The sequence below is a fragment of the Danio aesculapii genome, chromosome 9 (assembly GCF_903798145.1).
Source record: "Danio aesculapii chromosome 9, fDanAes4.1, whole genome shotgun sequence".
Classification (NCBI taxonomy): Eukaryota; Metazoa; Chordata; class Actinopteri; order Cypriniformes; family Danionidae; genus Danio; species Danio aesculapii.
Genome location: NC_079443.1, coordinates 42,477,435 through 42,495,573, shown reverse-complemented (window position 1 = coordinate 42,495,573; position 18,139 = coordinate 42,477,435). Strand labels below are relative to the sequence as shown.

At 35.8% G+C, this 18,139-nt stretch overlaps 1 protein-coding gene across 4 annotated transcripts in view; it reads left to right on the top strand.

Annotated features, from left to right (window-relative positions):
* Positions 1-2,776: 2,776 nt before the first annotated feature.
* glsb (glutaminase b) overlaps positions 2,777-18,139 on the top strand; it is an 86,035-nt gene continuing 70,672 nt past the window's right edge. For all 4 annotated transcript variants that reach the window (XM_056465760.1, XM_056465759.1, XM_056465762.1 and 1 more), the window contains exon 1: positions 2,777-3,178. In XM_056465760.1, the coding sequence (XP_056321735.1) occupies positions 2,895-3,178 (284 nt within the window). In that variant the 5' untranslated portion in view covers positions 2,777-2,894. The remainder of the gene's footprint in view (positions 3,179-18,139) is intronic.

Below are 18,139 nucleotides of genomic sequence, written 5' to 3'. Positions count from 1 at the left end.
ATCTTCTAAATTAAACAATTTTATGAATGATTTACAGACCTACAGTATGTATGTTGTAGGTTCAGTAAACTGTGTACAGAGTAAACTGTCATAATGAAAACAGGACAAAGCCATTTGACTATCTTGTTCATAAACAATGGTGTCAGGACTTTTCTTCTTGATGACACTGACACTTTCATTGACATCAATACTTGCTTTTGAGGAATGAGATATCCATTTTGAGCAAGTGACACGCTTTTGCAGGTTATCAACTAGGTTTTGCAGTTTGTACTAATTGTTTTGAGAAATGCAAGAACTGTTGTGCAAATGTTAATAGTGTTGTGAGAAATGCACCAAAGCCACTGAAAAAAACTGTAAAAATATTTTCCGACCACATTATGCACTTTCTCCAGAAGATGGCAGCATTTCACTATATCTGTGCTCATGCATCGTTTTCTTCTGTAAACAAGTGTGGAATCATGTTTTGATCTAGAATTTCCTCTTTGAGACAGTAGGAGGCGCAAAACGACACATTTCCCCTTGCTTTTAGGCCAAAATTTAGAAGTTTCTAGAAAGGCAGACCTCGGTGACTCATATCATCATTCTTTTCAAGGGCGTTTGGATACTGAGTTGAATTACTAATTTTATATCTGTAACGTTTTGGTCTATACTATAGACTCTATAGTTAAGCATAATCCGTTTTCTGTGACCTGGGTTACAGTAGTGGTTTTCCCATTTCCTTTCAAAGGAGAAAAAAACATTAAATAAAAGATTCCAGATCATGAATCACTGAAAGTTGGAAACTTAAGGTCAAATGCATTACATTGATGTTCATTTTTCTGAGACTGGCCTGCGAAGCATGAAGCAAAGAAACATGCAAGTTCATGGAGATTTCATGGAAGTCATGGGGTTGTGGTTCAAATTAGGTATAAATTCTCAGCCCATAAAAAACAGCTATTTTAGTGTATAGCGACGGCTTCTTATGTAAACACAAAGATTGCTTAACAGCTCCTTGAACTGTTATTAAATGATTGCACAAGCCCACATGCTCACCTGAAATGCTCAAAATGCCTGCATTCTTTCTTTGTATTAAACACACTGAGTTTTCTTGAGCTTCCTGCAGAGCTGAGCTCTTTATTTTGCAGCCGCTAGAGATAAGCAGCTTTCTCTAAAACATGCCTCAATCCTATTTTGTTGTCAGCAAGCTTCTCACCTGGTTCCTTCTTATTTTAACATTTCCTGGCATCCGATTATTGCATCAAGATCTATCTATCTATCTATCTATCTATCTATCTATCTATCTATCTATCTATCTATCTATCTATCTATCTATCTATCTATCTATCTATCTATCTATCTATCTATCTATCTATCTGTCTGTCTGTCTGTCTGTCTGTCTGTCTGTCTGTCTGTCTGTCTGTCTGTCTGTCTGTCTGTCTGTCTGTCTGTCTGTCCATTTGTCTATTTGTCTATCTATCTGTCTGCCTGTCTGTCTGCCTATCTATCCATCCATCCATCCATTGTCAGCAAGCTTCTCACTTGGTTCCTTCTTAATTTAACATTTCCTGGCATCAGATTATTGCATCAAGTTCTATCTATCTATCTATCTATCTATCTATCTATCTATCTATCTATCTATCTATCTATCTATCTATCTATCTATCTATCTATCTATCTATCTATCTATCTATCTATCTATCTATCTATCTATCTATCTATCTATCTATCTATCTATCTATCTATCTATCTATCTGTCTATCTATCTGTCTGTCTGTCTGTCTGTCTGTCTGTCTGTCTGTCTGTCTGTCTGTCTATTTGTCTATCTATCTGTCTGCCTGTCTGTCTGCCTATCTATCCATCCATCCATCCATCCATTGTCAGCAAGCTTCTCACTTGGTTCCTTCTTAATTTAACATTTCCTGGCATCAGATTATTGCATCAAGTTTTATCTATCTATCTATCTATCTATCTATCTATCTATCTATCTATCTATCTATCTATCTATCTATCTATCTATCTATCTATCTATCTATCTATCTATCTATCTATCTATCCATCCATCCATCCATCCATCCATCCATCCATCCATCCATCCATCCATCCATCCATCCATCCATCCATCCATCCATCCATCCATCCATCCATCCATCTATCTATCTACCAAAACTGATAAAATACAGTGTTACATGAGAGATCAATGACTTGAACCATTCACAGATGTCTTGTTATCATCCATAATGGCTTGTTACAATTCATAGATGTCATGCAATGAAAAATAAATATAAAATTAAAAGTAAAAGGGCATATTATTTTTCATTTCAGTTAAAAAATTTAAAATAACTCTTGCAACGTAGAGCTATTTATGGGATAAAGTAACAAAAATATGTCATTTTTAGACAACAAAAGACATTTTTTCACCAGAAATAAAACATCTGTTATTCTGTGCAGCTGACTTCATTGTTTTTCTCTTTAAACGACTTGTTAAGTTAAAAGGGGTTATCGTAGTTACTAGTATTATGTTATCTTTATAATGTATATGGGGAAAAGGTATATGTACTAAAAACATTATCATCCACACAAGTTTCTCAAATAAACGACATTTCAAAGTCAAACCCAACGCTGGCCAAAGTGAGTCATTGCAGGATGTGATGCATGGCCATCAAAAATGAAACATGCTTAATTCAGCCAATTACGTGAGAGAATACCTGCATATATTATCCCGCCGCCCAATAGGAATATAGGTGGGCGTGTACGAGTGCGTTTGCTCGGCGTTCGTCATTAAAAAGATCCTCACAGACTCAGTAGGTGCGCAAAGTGTGGGAATTGACAGTGCCGTGGCTTTCAGAACTACAAGTTGTCTTCTAGTATTATTAAAAATAAAGACTTTACAACTGAAGTAGCTCGACAGAACTGAGATGTTACAGTTTAGGGCTTCAATTGTGCTGAAGGAGTTGATTCAAACCAGCCCTAAGCGTTTGTTGTCGGACATTATTAGACATAAAAAGACTTTACCAAACGCGTACTGCTTCAGCGCTGCTAATAATGGCAGAATATCTAAACTAAACATTGTCCACAATGGAAGGTGTTTCATTCAGCCTTTAGCTGGGAGAAGATTCCTATGTACAAAGACCGAGGGAGCGATTGAACCCACAGAGACCGTGAAGAAAGATGAGACCGTCCAGGAAGCGGCGGCAGATAAGTACGGATTTTTATTTATTTATTTGTTTGTCAGTTGATTATGACGCATGAGATAATAAACGTTAGTGATCCGGTGTCTATTACATGTGTGCAGCACACGCGCCAAAATACGCCTGAATGGTTGACAACGTGGCGCTGTGTGTACACTTTTACAGCAAGTGGGTGGAGAACATGTGTAGTAATACTGTAATAAAACATGATCAATACAAATATTATAATATCGATTTTATTTGGTTTAGAACAAGTATGCAACCTTTCTGGTAATGGGACACTCCCTATTAGTGTGAAGGGCATTCATACAAGCTAGTTCTGTCTGATGTGATGTTTTTAAACGGATTTTTATTCGTGAATGATGCTTACTTTCATGCACTGACTTGGATTTTCCGTTCACTTAAAGTGTGCTCTTTTTTTTTTGAAGCGTGACTTCTGATCTGTCATTACAGACTAAACAAGCCAATAGTATTCGAGTGTAGGCTGTAAAGGAGCATTTCATTGGGTGAACACTCTGAAGGAATACGCCCCTTTTTTATTTATTTATTTTTTTATTTATCCTTTATATTTTACCAGGAATTTCCCATTGAGATATGCACCCCAAATTGGCAGCACAAAAAGTTTCAGATGCAAAATTAGACACATAAAATATTACATATTAAAATTCACACAAAATAATTTTTCCAGGTAAGACTTCAGAAGATTTTAAAAAATATTTAGAAATGGATTTGTTTCTAACATGATAACACTCTGCATTTCATTCCATAATGTAGGGCCAAAGGAGGAAAACACTGTTTCACCAAACTCTGTATACTCTACACTCTCATAAAAAATGGTACAATGATGTATCAAAGAAGGTACAAACCCTTGTCACTGGGACAGTACCTTTTTATGGGACAGAATTGTACCTTAAGACAAAGAAATAAAATTTGTACCATTGCAGTTTGTACCTTTTAAGGACACGATTTGTACCATAGGAAGCCAAAATGTCCTTTTGGTTTTTAAAACCTGCAGATACAATATTGTACCTTCATCAAAGGTACAAATCTTATCCATAAAGGTACCACCACAGTGACAAGACACTTTGTACCTTAACAGTATAAAAATGCTTACCAAACATTTATTTAAAATAGCTTAAATGTTTAGTTTACAAACCTATAGTTGTGTTTTACCATTTGTTTTGTTTTATAGAACTTTAAACATATGCTTTTAAATGATGATTCATGTTTTAATATGGAATTATTCATTAAATCACTTTGCCTTTCAAGTCATATTCATTTTCATATATATTGTAATAAAGGAGTTGTCCAACACTTTTGTACCTTTTGTATGAGAACAATTGTGTACCTTCATTTCAGTTGTTCCATAAAATGCACAGAACAGTATTATAAGAGGTCTTTTCTGTACCATATAAGGTAAAACTTTTACAAAGGTACAAAACTGTTCCTCAAGGAACATTATTCGTACCACTGTGTACTGTTTTTCTGAGAGTGTAGGAACAGTTTAATGTAAATTATAAGAATTTAGTGTACTATAGTTACAAGTATAATGTGATAAAAGGTTGCAAATATAAGATGCCAATTTACCCAATAATGTCCTAGTGGTGAAAAGAAGCAAATGCATTTTTCTCCTTTGGTGCAGGGAAAACCATCCAACCATTTTGTACAAAGTAAAATGATGAATATGTGAAGATGCATTCGTCACAAATCAAATTTCAGCATGATATATACTGTCCAGCTTTTTTAATAACGACAGGTTTGCATACATATAAACTACATCTCTGTAATCTATCAGTGAAAGGAAACAGCTTTGGATATTTCTTTTTCTTGCTTCAAAAGTAAGCCCCTTCTTTATACGAAAACCCAATTTAGGTCTGAGCTTCTTTATGAGATTTTCAATATGAATATTAAAATGCAACCGTTCATCAAACCATATGTCCAAATATTTATAGACCATTTTGAGGGATGTAAACAAAAACAAGGGTCCCATCATATTTCCTGTTTTACATTTTTAATTTCTATAGCTTCCGAGAATCCAAAACGGTCCACATATTGATAAATAATGTTATGATAGTTGTTTTAACATAAGATATGATTGAATTGCCTCTTGTTAAAGTTATGAAATAGTTTGATAACAAGTAGTAAATGTTCATGGGCCAATGACATGTCCACATTGAAATGGTCTATAAGGGTTTACTCTTTCAATTCAGTCCCCCTCCAAGGTTAAGATTGGTGAAACCTCCGTTTTTGAATGATTGTGATTAAAAAGCATATATTTAGTTTTTTTTGCATTTAAGACCAACTTCAGTTTCAGCAGTGAAAGTTGCACTGCAGTTTTGTGCCCGCAAGCTTTAATGAATGAATTGTCCAATTTGGTTGTCCAATGAGCTGTTATTATATCATTTGGCATTTTGTTAGTCAAAGAAAATTAAGGAAGTTGTATCTTCCTGAAAATCAGCTGTGAAAAAGATAATGGCTGTATAAGAAATACTTCCTTACTGTGAAGTAGGCAAAGAACCACAGTATGTGGTTCTACAAGTAGGCCTATATCTGATTTCATAGTACACTAAAATATGCTGGGTTCCACACAATTCCTTCATGTTGTCACCACACAAATCGATTAAGCTAACTTTTAAGTGGATTAAGGCCCAATCCCAATTCTATTTTTGTACCCCTACCCCTTCCCCTTGGCCCTTACAACCGAGGGTTAAGAGGAAGGGCTTCAAAATTTACCCCTAACAAATGGGACAACACTACAGCACCTGCACACGTCATCATATGTCATCACAATCTCTTTGCTTCATATGAGATCAGACGATCGCGACTGCTGAAGTTATTTCAGTTGTGTTATTTTTTGGTATTTATCTTCAGGAAATCACTGAAGGCATATATTATGTTATCATAACGATCTAATGTGGGAATAAGATCGTAATGTACTGTGTATTTACACAGTGGCCATATTCATCTATGTAAACACACCAAAACAACATTAACATTATACCAGACACTGTAAAAAGCTCATTCTTAGCCACTAGAATTTTCTGACAGGGTATTCAAGTGTCATCGAGTGTCAGAATGTTGTGGGATTGCTATAGAGAAGTTAGCGGTTTTTATTTTAGCGTCTTTTTTTTTGAACGCAGTCATGAATATATTAAAACATGTTTGTTTGTTGGAAAAATTTGTAATAATGACAAAAAATACAAATTTGTGGATCTCATTACTTCCGGGTGCAGCTGGGGCATTATTGGGTAATCCTCGTTTGAAGGGGTGTATACCCCTTGCCCTTAGCCCTACGCCTTCAAGCTAAAGAGAATTGGGACACCACTACCCCCTCACGGGCACGCGCAAAACGAGGGGTAGGGGTAAGGGCAAAGGCTAAGGGGTAGAATTGGGATTGGGCCTAAACATAAAACAATTAATTTGTCCCAAAAAAAACCCTCAGGAATTGTGTTGATTCAGCTCATTTTAAGTAGTTTGAACAAGCAGCAAAATAATTTTTCGAGTGTACTTACAAAAGAAAAACCAAAACGATTACCTCTTTAATACGATTCTGAGGTGTTCATGCAATAGAGAAAGAGGCCACATGAGAGGATTTGCGAATCAAAGTCAAAGTCAGCTTTATTGTCAATTCAACCACATGTACAGGACATACAGAGTATCAAAACTGTGTTACTCTCAGACCCTAGGTGCATAACAGATAATATTAATACAAAACATGGAATTTTAAAAAGAAATTACAATAAATTGGTAAAGTTTTGTTCCTTGCCACTGGCTTGCTTGGTTTGGGACTTGTGAAGCTGCGCATCAATGGATTTGCTCTTCAGTGTTTGAACTTTCAGCAGTGAAACTTAAACCACATAAATGTTGTAAACAATACAATTACACTTAAGGGCACATGGCAAGGAGTGCAAACCAGAGTTGTGCAGATGCTCAACAGTATATAGTGCAAAAAGTACAGTATAATGTGAAACAGTATATAGTGTAACCATTATACACTGGTAGTGAAGCAATAAAATATCTGCTGAAGTATCTCTTCAAAATGACAAAAGTAATAAGTACAGATTATATTTTAACCAAACACGTTAATTCATCTGATTTATTTTATTAAGAACATATTATTTTAGTAGTCTAAAATAAGTAGTTATTCAGACCAAGAACGCTAACTATAATACACAATTTTAACAACCATTCTAATCGTGAAAATCTATTATTGCCATATTTTTTATTCTGCAATATATATTTCGATGCAACTACAAATTCATTAGACGAGAATAACTACTGTATTTGGTAAAAAATTATAATTTTTAGATTGATTAGTATGATTCTGTAGAGTAGTACACAAAATATAATAAACAATCCACAAGCATAGCTAAATTCGATAAAGAAAAATATACAAATGAATTAAACAGCAATTTATTGTTTTCAGAAGTCAAACTGTATTCAGGTATACAGTAATTGAATAATCAAATGTAAAATAGTACTGCATAAACAATTTAACAAAGTTGATCGCTATTAATTTGCCAAAGTTATAAACTGCACTGCACAATGATGGGATGTTTTTGCTGTAGTTTTGCTGATACAGAAACTGAGACACTGCTTTTTCCTGTATTTATTTCACACGCAACAGCAAAAATCGAATTCCTTGAAACCTGTGAACCGTTTGGTTGCAAGCAAGTGCAATAATTCATGACATGAGCGATATCTCTGATAGTCAAACTCTCAAAGGTAATCCTAATTATTAAACGAAAAAAAACCTCTAGCTGACATCTTCTAAAACTCTTAAATAGGGCTGTACGAGATTGGAAAAATCTGACATTGCGATATTTTTTTTTACTGCGATATGATGCTCTATTTGAAAAGATTTCATTAATTTAGGTCGACTGGAATGATCAAGTCGTTTTCCATGCAGTGTATCTGCATACATTATAATAAATTACAAGCAAAAGTACATAAATAGCTTGTGCTTGTTGGTTTCATAGGGAGTCTAACAGTATTCAAGTACAGTAACAACAATCAATTTGAACAATCAACTGTAAAATAACATGGTCATCATTGTATAAATATAAAATTTTTATTATTAATTATTTACTTATTTTTTAATAATATCTTTAATCTAAACCTTGAATTTGACTATTGTAGATACACACATTGCGATATTGATGCTCAAACAATGTATTGTAGAGCTCTACTCTCAATACTTTAATCAGTAAAATTAGGGCTGTGCAGTTAATCAAAGTTTGATTTTGATTTTGGCCTCCAACAATTATTAAAACCAATAATCAAGATAAGTCGATTGTTGCGTCATATCCCACACCCTTTCCAGACTTCCATATCAATTCTTCTGCAAAGCTCAATGTGAAGTGGAAATCTGTAAAACCTGGTAATGTGACATTTGCAGCATGGTGCTTGACTATTGAAGTGTATTAGATTTATTAATGTTTTTAAAAGCACAAAAGAGAACATGGGCTTTTCTGTGCATGCACTCAGAACAGAACACGCATATGTAAAGTCATATTTTAATTTAAGGTACATGCAAACAAAACCTGCCAATTATGAATATGTCCTCAGTGGATTTAAGCCCTCAGCAGGCAAATAATTATTAGTTGAATTAAATAATCAGACTTGTTGGTGTGGTTGTGGATGCTTCAATGTTTTTAACTAATTACTCCATGCATAGCAGAAAGACTTGTTGAATCCTGCTGCCATAATCCGCTTGTTAAGTGTGACGTCATGCGAAGTGGCTTCCGAGTCCAATCGCTCTAACAAACTGTATGGGGAGATTCACCAATTGGTAATAATAAATGTTTACACAGCGATGTAATACTTTCGAAAATCATGATTACAATATTTATATCCATGCCTAATATCCGATGGCCAGAAAGTGATTAAATTTTTTATAAATGGTAAAAATATTGACGTCTGTGATGCAGCAAGTCCAGAGACTGTTGTGTACACCATTGATTTTATATAAAATTCACTTTAATGTGTGATATGACTGAAAAGAGATCATAAACGAATATTTTCTCAATTCAAATGAGTAGTGGATTTGACCCAAAAACAGTATTCCATACGTCACGACTTAAGAAGCAGATAATGTTGCTTGATAAAAGAGCTACTATAGGATTCAGAGCTGCACATTATATCATTTCAGCCTTGATATCGGAATGTACACATCCACAATATACACATGTATTTCATACAACATGTATAAAATGTCCACTTGGCATTATAGTTGATCATGTAGTTCGTCATTGGAAAATTTATCCATAATTAGTGTTGCCAACTATTTCCAATGAAAAGTAGCTAAAGCCTGCCCTAAAAGTAGCTAAATGATGACATATGACGTCACACACTAATTTGAATATCAGTGACATCATCACGCAGTATCTGACAAGTTTAAGCCCGTCATGGCTCTACTCTCTCTGAGGCGCCGTGTATTATATTATACTAAAACATTACATCCAGATGCATAATAAATAGGTTCTTATTAACATATTACTTTGTGCGATGACATCATTGCGTAATCGCAACTCAAAACTACATCTTTATGGAGTATACAAAATATTTTATGTTTTCTCAAATTGACTTGCCATCTCAGCAAATGTCCATTTAGATTTGTGTGAAAAATATAGTTGACTATTTGTTAAATACAAACACTTTTTGATATGATTTTTTTTATTTTAATATAACACTGATATTGAAAAGTTACGTTCTTTTAAACAATCACAGCTTGTGTACTTACCTTTTTTTAACTTGTGAAATTAACTTATTTGTGAAAGTGACAACAATTATAGCACTATTGGAATTTATTGCTACCTAAATTACCAACAATTATACATGTTAACAAATATCAGTAAATTAACAGTTATGAAAAACAATCTGAGCTAGCAATTTACTGAGTAATGCCAGTGAAGCCAGCAGCCAATGCTCTTTTAAGTCATTTTTTAAAAATTGCTAAAAGTAGCCAAATGAATGTTAAAAATGGCTAAATTTTAGAAAATATGTTGCTAGGGTAGTATGAAAAGTTGCTAAATCTTGCAACAAAATTGCTAAATTAGCAACACTGTCCACAATGTAGTGAAAGTAGATCATTTCCATGTGTTTTCAAGACCTGTGACTATTAAGCATTTTAAGAGAGATTGAAAACACAAGAAATAATATTGTTTTTAGCTTTACACTCTAAAAAACTCAGGGTTATTTCAACCCAATTCTGAGTGTAATAGGGACTAACCCAACTTCTGTTTTTTTTTTTTTAAATTAAATTAATATGATCAAATTTAACCCTGTTGTTTGGGTTAGTCCAAATTTCACCCAAATTTGGGTTTAAATAACCTTCCATTGGGTGTCACGGTGGCTCAGTGTTTAGCACTGTCGCCTCACAGCAAGAAGGTTGCTGGGTCAGTTGGCATTTCTGAGTGGATTTGCATGTTTTCCCCTTGTTTTTTTTTGTGGGTTTCCTCAGGGTGCTTTGGTTTACCCCACAGTCCAAAGACATGTGCTATAGGTGAATTGAATAAGCTAAATTGGCCGTAGTGTATGAGTGTGTATGTGAGTGTATATGTTTCCCAGTACTGGGTTGCAGCTGGAAGGGCATCCACTGCGTAAAACATATGCTGGATAAGTTGACGGTTCGTTCCGCTGTGGTGACCACTGAAAAATAAAGGGACTAAACCAAAGGAAAACGAATGAATAACCTACCATTGCTTGATATTTTGATATTTTACATTTGATTATTCAAATTCTGTGTCTGAATACTGTACGACTCCTCAGAAAAGCACTGTTTATTTTAGTTTTAACTTTAGTCTATTGTATTCATGCGTGTAATTTGTTTATTATATGCTACGCAGATAAACTTCCCTACATAATCATCAAACTTTGGGCTGCACAATATATCACCAATTTATCGTGATTACAGTAATAGTATATGCAATATTATTAATATCCAGTACATTTTTATTTATTTATTGGTTGTTCATCTAAATTTGACCAATCAGATAGGGCCTTATTATCTTTATCCCACCTCCCAATAATTGCTGTTCTGCTATTGGCTGGAGCCAGTAGTAATACCACCAGTATTTTGGAGCCATAGTATCACGATACTACCATAGTACCGGTAAACCATGCAACCCTACTGTTCATAGACAATGCATTAGAAACACCTTGCATAAGCTTTGATTTGTTTTTTGTAATTTGATGCAAAGGTGATATAATACATATGTAAATACAAATAAATGTTAATATGTTTTTAAAAATCAAATTAATAAAAACTTTCGAGTATTTAAGTTGCTGATGACCTTCTTGTGAAAAGGGTCCATGTCAGGCAGCCATAGTAAAATTGTGAAACATTATTTTTGCTGAACGACAAGTCACAGGGATGAATCAAAATAAAACCGTTATGAATGTTTACTGTGTGGAGTTGGAGAAGGGAGTGGCAGTGGCGGCGGCTCTTATCAGCTGCTAGATTATGACACCATACATGTGGCAGCTGTGGAATGTCAATAATGTACTTCCGCAAACAGGCCACGAGCACATGGGCAGATCATTAAAACTCTTCCACAGTGTTGTCAGGGACTCCTTTTCTCTTATTAACAAATGATCCCGTTTCTAGATGTATGTATTTAAAAAAAAACACTCCCTGGCAGTATTATTGATCTTTCCCTCACTCTTCTGTTTCCCTGTGGCTCACACAGTGTGCGTGACTCATCGCTCGTCTGTCCATATGGATTATTTATAAGATGACGCAGAAGGCTCGTGCTGTCCCTGCAGAGAGACTTTAATCGAGAGCTTGATCATCCTCTCACGGATGCCATCCTGTCTCATGATGACTGTGGTTTTCCAGACTGTCTGCTTTGTGTTAGACAAAGTGAAGAGATGTGGGTTATCAGCATTATTCAGAAGAGTTTTAGCCTTTCTTTGCTATTCTGTTAATGAAACACTGGGCATTTGTTCAGATGGCATAAAGAGGTTCATGACGTATAATCTTGTTTAGTGACTTGTTGGACTTGGACTAATAGGTAACATGTTGCATTAATGAGGATTACACAAACTGCTGTACGGTCCTAGCTATGTGTACAGATAATTGTTTTGTTTATAAATTAAAAAAATAGAATTTCCATACATTTGGATTATGCAGTTTCTGCCGTAAACAAAACAAATTATGATAATCAAATCTGAGCTTTCAAGTAAAGGAGGCAACGATCATTGTTCAAATAAGCTTATTGGCATGCCTTCCAAACCATGCGCTCCACAACCACATTTTAATAAAACTATAGCACTTCATACTGAACTATTTTTTTTAATCATTATTGACAATATTATACTGTCAATAAAATCCAATACCGTTTTATCGCCTAGCCCTAATATGAACTGTACCTTTAATTTTACCTAAACACACTTTTTGACTGTACACTATCATACAAAACTCAAGTATGGGCACAGAAGACATTTAGAGCAAATACACCAAAAAAATCATTATCATGCTTGCTTTTTGAGGGTTGTCGAGCAAGTTCTTGATTGCCTATGATTAGCCGTTGTGTTCACGTGTTCAACTGAAAGGGCTGTGATTGGCTCTAACGGTCAGCGCTTCACCGAGCAATGGCACGGACACTGAAGAACGGCTATGTTGATCAGCTGATCTATGATAGACAAGGTGGAGAAAACTCACTCTGCAGAAACCCTTGTGCCTGGATTTACATATATTGCTGTTTTCTCCCTAGCAATGAAATTAGGGCTCCAAGCAGTGAATTGTGTACTTTAAGTAGTAGGAGCATTGTAAATACTTGCGCTTGCCTCCCTTTATGACATAGAGCATATGAAATTGATCTCAGTATGTAATAACTGGTTATGATCTATTACCGAACTAATATCGAATTATCTGCATCTGCATTGCGGTGCATCGAAGAAACAATTCATTATTAGTTCTTCAGACAGTCAAACTGACACACATTTGGTTTTTAAACTATGAAAATAGATGCATTTTAACTATTTACTCATGTGGCCACAATAAAATCTCTATAACTCTGGAAAAGAACCAGAATTAACCTAAAAAGACAGTAAAATATCTTTAATATTTATTGCGTTAAGGACAAGCTTCAGAATAAAAAAAAAGGTATTTTACTGATTTTTGAACTGTCACTATTGACACATTTCAGATTGCCAAATCTTCAATAGCCATTGTCATTTTGACCCCTCTCTACAAAATAGTAACTTACTCTGTATTGATGTAGTTATCAATGATATATGTCATTGATTAAATATAATTCAATGTCTCTAAACAAGCCATTTTAACTCAAAGTGGTCACTACATATGTTTTTGCCGATTTAATCTCAGTTAATGGCAAGCTGACACTTTCATTTTGAAGCAATCAATGCTGCATTCCTATGGAAATTACATATTGATTGTTGAATTGGCATAGGGATACTGGGTGTATTTTTAATGTTGAGTGGAGAGGTGAATGTAAATTTCATCAGTCTGCTGGTGATCTTATGGGTAAAGTGAGGCCACCAGCTGCTGGTTTGGTGCTGAAACAGACACATGCTGTCACAGACTCTTAGAGATTCACAGAACTGCTGTTGCCTTGACAACAAGACTAACAGGTTATAATGAAGGTGTGAGAGTGATACTTGATGTAGAATTGGTCTGATAAAGAATATGATACTAATGTGTAGTGCATTTAACTGCTAAGAGTGTCTAAAATAGTGTGCACTTTCCCTTTACTGTATATAAACAAACCCATATTTAACTTGATTTTCATTTAAACAATCATTGATATTTGATTTATCTCTCTTTTTTGTTAATTGTTATTGTGATGTTACATTACATGGCAATACAATTCTGTTCTGAAAAATATGATCTTTTAATTTGCCTCCATTACATTTAGTATAAATTATATTTTGATAATAATCAGAGTCTCAGTGGCGCAGTGGGTAGCACGATCGCCTCACAGCAAGAAGGTCGCTGGTTAAAGCCTCGGCTCGGTCAGTTGGCATTTCTGTGTGGAGTATGCATGTTCTCCCCGTGATTGTGTGCTCTGGATTCCCCCACAGTCTAGACATGCGCTATAGGTGAATTGGGTAAGCTAAATTGTTCGTAGTGTATGTGTGTATGGATGTTTCCCAGTGATGGGTTGCAGCTGGAAGGGCATCCACTGCATAAAAAATATTCTGGATAAGTTGGCGGTTCATTCTGCTGTTTTTAGGCATCCCTATTTTTAGCAAGACCTTGTAAAGGTCAGTACACATTTCTTTTATTGATTTGTCGAGTGTCAGTTTATCTCATGGGGATCCCAGAAAGCCTTTGTGCTGTTCTCCACCTCTGATAGATTGGCTCTTGTGGAGTGATCCGTGAATGGTCTTCTATTGGCATTAGGGTTTTTGTGATTCATACATTCGCTGGCTATCTTTTCAAATTGGCCACTTGTTTAAATTAGAAGATGCCTACAGGTGGCTCTCTTGGTTTCATAACACACACATAGTGAACACTTATTTAAGTAAAATGTAAGTAATTTTCAGTGACGTTCATGCATGTACACATTTTGTTATACCATGTGTGATTAACATGAAGTTCTAGGGTCTCATTTATAAAACTCTGTGTAGAAAGTAGGGCTGTATGGTATTGTAAAAAAAAACTGACATTGCAATATTTTATTTTTCTGCCATGCATATTGCGAAGTATAATTTCCCCACCAGTTGACTTGAATGGCTCTTTAAAAAGAATTTGTCATTTTAGATTATTTGAGATCATTTTGTGCATAAAATGTAATAAGCCAAATGACAAGCATTGATAAATACAGTAGCAAAGATACAAATAAAATGAACAGTGCTTGATATTTTTTGGGAGTCTAGAAATATTCAGGTACATAAATTGAATTATCAAATGTAAAATAACACTGTATAGTCGTGTATATACATAAATACAATTAATATTTTTAAAGTTGCAAACATTATAAAAGAAAAGTCACTGACTGCTTTAAACTGGCTTGAAATGCTTACAGTCAAAGACCTTAAATATACATGCAAATGATACAATTTCTGCAGTTACTGCAGATTGTAACCTTAAATCTCATGTTATTTCAACTGTGGCTTCTGGCCAACCATAATCCTGACTCTACATTGCAGATCCTGCGAACGATGTGATGATTGCAAATACACACATTGCGATATCGATGCTGAAACGATATATTGTGCAGCCCTAGTAGAAACTTTCCATCATATGATGATTTAAAGTGGTTCAATTAAGTCAACTTTGTTCAATGCTGCGCATTGTCCTGTCAAGCTTGTTTTTTATACGTTGCGTGGGAAGTAGCATACGCATGTTTCCACATCCCTTTTTGCCTTTTTGTGTGTACGAAACGTTTATATGTGAGAACTCTAAAGATGTCAGGATCTATGTTTGTGTCTCTCCGTGTTTGTAACATGATGCATGAATCCTTTAGTATGACAGGCATCATCTAACTCCAGGAGGTTGAAATAACTAAACATGGGGTCAGTGAGAATCTCTGAGGCAGCAAGGGTTAAATGCTAACCCTGTGGCCTAAAAATAACAGAATGATGGACGCCAAAACATATGGTCTGTGTGCAGTTTAGCATTATCCATGCGCCTGATGATTAAAGTACACCTTTTATTGAGTATTTATTAGAATCTCTGTCTTACTTTCACTGCAGAGTTATGGCCGTTTGTTGTTTAACAGCCACCCGTGGGCATTTGATTCACTGCTGATGATGACCTCCTGTCTAATGAGTTAAATAGGTGCGCTCAAGCTCTCTCCGACTGTTCAGAATAATGTGTTCAAGGCGACAGAGTGTGAAAAATTGACTGAGCTCTTGTATTTGTCCTCCAGTGTACTTGTTTTCCAAACCAGTGAAGATTTTTCTAAAAGCTGTCAAACATGGCTCCATCTGGCCTCAAAACATATGTAGTTTTATTCAATATTGATCTCATCTTCTGCATTGTTTACAATTATAGGTGGTAGGGATGCAACAATACAGTTAGCCTACGGTACAATACATACCGCGTTTTTTTAACACGGTTTTCGGTTCAATTCAATTTTTTTTCAATTCACCTTTATTTGTATAGCGCTTATACAATGTAGATTGTGTCAAAGCAGCTTCACATAAAAGGTCACAGTAAATAGGAACAGTGTAGTTAAGTTTGTAGTGTTTAAGTTCAGTTCAGTTTAGCTCAGTTCAGTGTGGTTTAATAATCACTACTGAGAGTCCAAACACTGAAGAGCAAATCCAACGATGCGCGGCTCTACAGATCCTGAACCATGCAAGCCAGTGGCGACAGCGGAGAGGGAAAAAAAACTTCACTAAAGGCGGAAGTGAAGAAAAAAAACCTTGAGAGAAACCAGGCTCAGTTGGGCACGACCATTTTAATTTCTCCGCTGGCCAAACGTCTTGTGCAGAGCTGCAGTCTCAGTGGCGGAGGCTGGAAGCTGGCCTCAGCGAAGACTCGTCTGTCTCTGGAGCGTCATAGGAAACAGTCTCATGTTCTCCACTCTTCCATGACCATCGCAGTAGTTGTCCAGGATTCGGCCAGGTTCGGTTTAGTTCTGATAGCTTGACACATTTGTTTTTGTTATTCTATGCTTAGGCAATAGGAACGGTAAGAGGTTAAGGAGAAAAAAAAAATTAAAACAATTTATTGCAATACACCTTTGTTTGACTTAAAAGCCAAAAAAAGTACACTAGTTCCTAGTTTACTGTATAAAAAATTACCACTGAAATCTCAGCTGCTGGTTGCCTGTGTACAAACTGGGGAACAAATAAAATCCTAAATTTTGAAAATAAACATACATGTGAAGTTAATAAACGTAAATTGACCGTTTCAAATAAACATATTTGTACTTCAGTAAACATAAATCTCATCTCCCATCTTAATTACCTCGGGGCTGAAAAAAGTGCAAGATGGTAGTCTGTAACTCGGATCGAGTGCTTTTTTAAGATGACAAAAGCCCGAATCTCCAATCACCGAAAACGGCTGGAAATCTTTAGCAATGAACACCCTCACTGCCTTTGTTATTTTTATGCATGTCTCGGAATAGGGTTGGGCGATGCCGACCAAGCATCGTATGATGTCTAATGTGAAACATCGCGATGGACGATGGCATCGTCGTCGTGGGTGGAGGTGAATTAATTATTTATGAATAGTTATTGAATTCATAACGAATTATTATTTGTAGCCTACCAACTATCTGACCCGCATGGTCTTTGTTTTACCCATAACCAAATCATAAATAAATAAAGATAAGTTACACACAAATTACCATCTGTCAATCACTTTTGCCGCTGGACTCTGGCATGAATAGGCAGAGTGATCTGTGTCATAATTATGGCGTCGACAAACTTGGTCGGTAAAAAAAGGTGCCAACCAACAGTGTCTAAGGTTTTCACTAAAATTACTAAGTACAAGTGTGAAAGTGAAAGATTGAAGCAGTGTACTGACTCTGTGACACGTTACCTGATAGATTCAAAAGACCGAAGAGTCGTTAGATAGAGACTAGATTAATTAAATATCACGTTTAACAACTATTTTGAGACGCGATCCAGCGGTACATCCTTGATGACCTGTCTGATGTGCACTGCTCTCTGGAGCTCAGACGAGTGCATTACAGCATGTATGGCTGTGTGTCTCTGCCTTTTCAGTGGACGGAGGGCTGTTCAGAAATGCAAGATGAAACACCTGTGTGGATGTGGATCATTTTCGTTCTAAAATGCCATTTAAAAACTAAGACCTATTAGTGTAAACGGGGCCTAAGTGTGTATTTTTCGCGAGCTGGTTTGCGACGGGGGCGGGGCGGAGGATCGGTGATGCCGACTCAGCATTGTGTTGTCTATTGGCCATCGGCGATGGACGATGGCATCGTCTATCGGCCAAACCCTATCTCAGAACCAGTTGGGTATGTTTGCTGGAAGCATTCAGCGAGGGATTGTTGTTTTTGGAGGAGTTTATTACCTTCTCTGCTATTCTG